Source organism: Streptopelia decaocto (assembly GCF_964273445.1).
Source record: "Streptopelia decaocto genome assembly, chromosome: 3".
Lineage (NCBI taxonomy): Eukaryota > Metazoa > Chordata > Aves > Columbiformes > Columbidae > Streptopelia > Streptopelia decaocto.
Genome location: NC_138656.1, coordinates 30,396,623 through 30,402,622, shown reverse-complemented (window position 1 = coordinate 30,402,622; position 6,000 = coordinate 30,396,623). Strand labels below are relative to the sequence as shown.

The 6,000-nt window shown below is 43.5% G+C and overlaps 1 protein-coding gene across 1 annotated transcript in view; it reads left to right on the top strand.

Annotated features, from left to right (window-relative positions):
* The first annotated feature begins 484 nt into the window (after window positions 1–484).
* Window positions 485–6,000, top strand: part of PPP1CB (protein phosphatase 1 catalytic subunit beta) — a 29,294-nt gene continuing 23,778 nt past the window's right edge. Inside the window, exon 1 of the mRNA XM_082047814.1 lies at window positions 485–785. Coding sequence (XP_081903940.1) covers window positions 734–785 — 52 coding nt within the window. The 5' untranslated portion in view covers window positions 485–733. The remainder of the gene's footprint in view (window positions 786–6,000) is intronic.

The window sequence follows — 6,000 nt, the reverse complement described above, 5'->3', positions numbered from 1 at the left end:
TTCTCAGTGAGGGTGACAGACACTGGAACAGGCTGCCCAGAGGGGTTGTGAAGTCTCGTACTCTGGAGACATTCAAAACCCGCCTGGACACATTCCTGTGTAACCTCATCTGGGTGTTCCTGCTCCGGCGGGGGATTGGACTAGGTGATCTTTCGAGGTCCCTTCCAATCCCTGACATTCTGTGATTCGACACTGGCGTCGTGACAGGAAAGGGCTCCTCACCCTGCACTTTGCGGAGGCCGTTCCCCTAGAGGACGCCCCGCAGGGCCCCCGGCCCTGCCAGCCTCATGGAGACCGGCAGGTGACGGTGTGTCCGTCTCATCCCGCAGGACCGCTCTCTCGCACCGCAACCTAGAAACCCGCGGGGACGCGGGAGAGCGGGCGGCAGACGCACCGCGCATGCGCCCCGGAGCCCGCCAGCACCTTGGGCGCCTGCGCGGCGCCTGGAGCGCGGGGCGGCGGGCGGGAGGGGGCGCATGCGCGCTGGCGGCTTCTGAGGCGGGGAGGAGGCGCAGGGAGGAGGGGTGGCCGCGTCCCCCCATTTAGTGGTGAGGGAGCAGGCGCGGCGCTTTCGGCTGCCAGCGCGGGAGAAGCCGGGCGGCCGCAGGGGACTGCCGGAGGGGGGTGGGGGGAGCCCGTGTAGTTGCGGCCACCGCTCCCTGCTCCTCCTCCTCCGTGAAGCGCCGTCCACCCCGCCCTCTCCCCGCCCGGGACCGAGTCTGGTGGCCACAAAATGGCGGACGGGGAGCTGAACGTGGACAGCCTCATCACCCGGCTGCTGGAAGGTAAGCGAGACGCCGGGCAGCCCAGCCCGCCCGCCGCCTCCTGCGCGCACCGGGAAGGGGGGGCGAGAGGGTGCCGTGCCTCCCCACGGGCTCCCCGCGGGAACCGGGGCTGCCGGCGGCGTGAGGGGGAAGCGGGCGGGGTGGGCCAGTCCCGAGCCGCGGCCGGGGAGCCGGGGCATCGCCTCCTCCGCGCCGCCCGGCCCGCGGTGGCAGCCGGAAGGGGGTTGGAGCGCCGCGCCACAGCCCCGGGCCAGGCCGTGCGTGCGGTGGCTGCTTTCCTATTAAAAAAAATGCCTTGCTTTCAGTCTTCGCTTTCCCCTGCTGCAGCTGCCTGGCTGAGGGGCGAGCTGGAGAAGCCTCGCTAGTGGGGCTGTGAGCGGCCTGGTCCCTTCCTCCGGCTTGGCTGGTCGCGGTCTCCCGTGTTTAAAACTGTGTGTTAGGTGTGGGGTTGTATGAACGTGTCAGTGGAAGCAAAGGGGTTTGGTGGCCTGACATTCCTCTGCCCGCCTGCGGGGTAGTCTCCAAAAGTGGCTCTCACGGATGGCTTATAAACGCTGTGAAGGGTTTTTTGTGTATTAAATAGCGAGTCTTTCCTTTAGAGAACGAGGAAGCTGACTCCTTGCTTTTGGAGAAGCTGAGGAATTATTCCAAGCGTTTTCTTTTTTATTTATGTCTCGCATATTTAGTCTTCTTAGGCCTCTTCTCACATTAATCTTTCATTGCACATTCAACAAATATCTGGTATGCTGGAGATGAGAGTACATGCATGGGTATGTGCTGTTTGCTTGGCTGCTGTACTCCGTGGGTCGTTGGATCACTTTGCAGGAGGCTTTATGGAAAGGAATTTCTGGAGCATGTACAGTTCTGGAAGTGAAACAAGCTTTGTAAGTCTGAAAGTTTTGTTCAGCTGAGTTACTACCAAGCAGAGTTTTTAGGGCTTTGAGGATTTTTTTTTTTTAGTAATTCCTATATTTTCTTTTCAGATGTGAAACTTAATTATGAACAATAAAATCAGTGTTTTAAAATACATAAAGACTTTGGGCAGTTGTGCTTATGTTTGTGATTTAAGGTATACAGTGTAGTATAGTATGTAGAAACTGCGGGTATCATCAGTTGATGTTTATATGTGATCACTAATACTGATAAAACTCCCTTTTTCCGGATGTTGAAACCCAGATTAGTACGTAGGTTTTTAAGACAAACCAAATAGTAACCTAGTAAAAGCTGACTTTGCAGTGCAGATTTTTTGGGGACATTAAAATGCGTGTATATGTGTGGTGGTGGGATTTTTTGAGAGACACTTAAAAATATGGTTGATACTTTTGCTCATTGCTCGTTAGTGTAGTTACTTAAACACAGATTCCTTTAAGAAGAGGGGATTCTGTCATGTTTTGGTATGCAACTTGGTGGGTTGTTTTAAATATTACTCTACTTATCTTTTTAAAATAAGAATTTTCAAATGTTTCATACCTTTTATGTACACCATAAATACTTGTGTTGCAACTTGCTGCCTTTTTGGGTTATGGTTGGGTGCCTTGTGTTTGAGCAACCTAATCTGTGCTTTGTATTCCACAGTACTTTAATCTTTAGGGTTGTGTATGTGCAACTTCTGAACCAAGCTTTGCTTATAATTTTTCATCTCTGTTTCTTGGTTTGTTTCTCCCTCTGAACAGAGATGAGGAAGTTTCTTAAGGGAAATTGGGTGGGTTTTCACTGCTTGTTACCTACTAACAGTAGTAGGAGTGCCTTGTACATCATCTTGTATCTGAAAGGGAATAGGTTTTTGCAGTTTCTGTTTGGGAAAAAAAAACTAACAACAACTTAAAGAATGCATTGTGTATTATTTTTGCTTCCATTTTACATATTGTGTTTGTGATACTGCTAGTGTATAATATTTTAAGCTGTGATTTGGATAGTAGTGTTTCACAATGAAGTTTGGGTTGTTTTTTTTTTTTTTTTGTACAATTGGTATCTCACATTCTGGAGCTCCTGCTATTGCATAGCTGACTTGTTCCCACAAAGTGAATATGGATCCTTTCCTGTGCTGCTTGCACAGAAAAATTTCTATTGACTTTTATCTCTGCAGCAATTAATGAGTTTAAAGCATTTTTTTTCTCCATTACACTTCAATTTTGACTTAAAGGGCAAGGAAACATGGCTTTTGAGCTGTAAAAATGCACATTAAAATAATCAAAAGACATTTTTATGAAATGTCATGAGACACATATTTAGTCCTTTTAGTTACATGGAGTGAAATTTATTGTGTTGATAGCAGTCTACAATTGTCTCTCGGTGGCTACTGCATGTACATTTTAAAGGGTAGCAAATACATACCAAAAGCCACAGCAACAGGAAACTTTCCTGCTGTCATTGGATTGTGGGTTGGTGACACCTGTTTCTAGCCTGTGACATTAGTTGTCATGAGTTCTTGCTCTTACTTTAATTAGGTTACTCTAACTGATTTTACCCTTGTTCAAGACTACGTATCTTTTGGGATATATGACAAATTAACTTGCCTTTGATTGGAATTACCTACTTAGATCATCTTACTCTCCATGTGCTGTGGTTTGTTGTTTATTTTCTTTTCTTTGAGCTATTGGTGTGAGGTGTAGCCAGGCTGCTTGGGAGAATTCATCAAGAACATCTTCCCAGCCCTCAAGATATGTGCATGCATGCCTAACCTGAATGTGTGCGTACTTTAGAGATCTTTCGAGTGTTGATTAATTCTTTAGTTAAATTTGGGATAGTTTTCAGAAAGACTCAACTGAACTGTAGTGTTAATGTATGGTGATAGTCTTCTAGGACATTAGCTTTCAATTTCCATGTTCTTTTGTATATATCATGTTCTTATTCTTTTTTTTCCTCCCATGGAGGAATGGGAGGTAGAGCAAATAAGAGAAGACGTTGCTACATTCAGACTTGATGCATACAGTATACACTGTAGTTTTACTTTTCTCCAAATAGAATTCATTTATAAGGTATCACTAACTAGTGAATTTAAGAATAAGAGCTTGTTTTGAATTCTCTTTTAGTATGTCTAGTATATAGTTTCATCCTATTCCTCTTTCTTTACTAGACAAATGAGGGTAATGCTAGTGCTCTTAGGTGTGTGCCTGACTGATGTTGGTGATACTTTTAGCTTTATTGTAATATTTTTGATAAATAAATCACTTGTAAGTGAATCTCCAAAGATTTATAGGTCATGTAAACACAAAATTCCATAGTTCACTAAAACACTTTGACTAATGTGTAGCCATGAAAGTGAATGAGCCAAATTAGTGTTAAGACTGTTTCCTTCTTGCACTGGTATTCAAAATTCTAGTCATGGGTCAGACTTGGTCTACACTATGGCACACAGAAAGTTGATCCTCTCATTTTTGCTTCGGTGTCCTGACTTTTTTCTTCTTGTTGTGTTTGTGGGTTGTGGGTTTTTTGGTTGGTTTGTGTGTTGTTTTGTTTTTAATTATTATTATTTTTTATTTATTATTATTCCTACTTTCCCAGCTATGCCACCTGGTGGATAGATGTTTCCAGTCCCTTCTAGCTGTGAACAGCACAGGAGTGTGCACATACACGGGACAGTCATGAGTACAGCAGATGTGGAATATGTTGTGTTTTGCCTCATGTAGGCACACCATGTATCCCTCTGTGGGAAATGCCCTGAAATTTGCAAAAAAGCTGCACTAAACTGTTACACTAGGCTTATATTTAAGACAGGCTCTAAGCTAATTTAAGCTTTGGTGATGTATGCAAAAGTTCCATCTGTATCAAAGCAAGGGTGCTGGAATAGGTGTGACCTTACTTGTACAGAGTGCTGTGCATGGTGTTAAGTGAGACTGCTGTATTTCTGTCCTGGTGTTGGGCTTCCTGTTTCTGTGCTATATATGTCTCTTATAGTGTGAATATAAGGCAACCCAGCTGGACTGGACTTTCTGCAATTTCAAATATATATGTATCTGTCTCAGTAAACACTGAGGAATTTACCATATGGAAGAGAGGATGTAGTTGGGGAAACCCAGACATATAGTAGCTGTAAATACAAGCTGGATTTCTGTGAGGAATGTTTATTTATATAGCTGTACAAACAAATTTACCTTGTCTAGGCAAGACCTCTTGCTTGCCTAGATATGGCTAACCTATTTCAAATTAACAACTTGAATTCACTTGATGGAACTTAATGTGGATCTGCTCTGAAGTAAAATTATTTTTTGTGAGGTTAGGAGGGCTGCTAGTTCTGATAGTACTGACCCACCGAGAAAGCTGGAAAGTGTTTATCCAAGAAGACCTGAAGAATGATTATTTCTTCAATGTTCAGCTCAAAGTGTGATTTCTATGATTGCCTTGTAAAAGCTGGTTGCGTAGTCTTCTTAATGTGTCATGTGATGTCCTCTAAGAAAGCTGCAACCTTAACTTCATTCTGATTTCAGAGGTCTTGCATGTTGTGATAAAAATAGAAATGTTAGTGTTATTAAAATTTTCAAATGGAAGTTGGATTTTAAATGCTTATGAAATAATAAAGATTTTTCTTATTAGTTTTAAATGCTGTAGTGCTATTGCGCTGATGTATTATGGTCAACAATGTTTATCTTGTTTGATTAGTGTCTTAGCTAATTAAGCTGTGCAGCCAGCCTGGCAGTGTGGTGTGATACAGCAGTAGTGCTCGCAGTTCCACAGGCACAGTAACTGATACTGAAAAAGAAAGGCGGTTGTAGGGGGAAAAAAAATAGACTTTATTGATCTGTTGCAGAACAATAAAAACAAACCATTGAGGTGAAGCTTGAATAAACAAGGGTGATTACCTGGTTTCGTTTGAAATCACTGGATAATCTGTTATTAGAAAAATAAATAAGGACAATTTAGTAAGTTTCTTACAAAGGTTGTATTTTTGAAATAAACTTTAGAGGGAAAGATAACAGGCATATTTACTGTTTCAAGCAGGGTGGGTATTGTATTAAACAGGGAGAAGGGATAGAAAGAAGGATATTTGTTTCTGGGTTTGTACAGCAGTGCAGGTATCAGCCAATTCATCTTTAGCTTTATAAGTGCATGACGAATGGGATACTTGGCTTGAAAGATTGCACTGAAGGCCAAGAGTCCAGTGTCAGGCAAAGTGTGTTTGTGTTCCTTTATTCTGGCCGTCTGTTTTATGGCTTGAAGCCTAAATGATTCAGTAACTGTTTCATTTAGATATTCTACAGAATAGTTTTTACTTGAC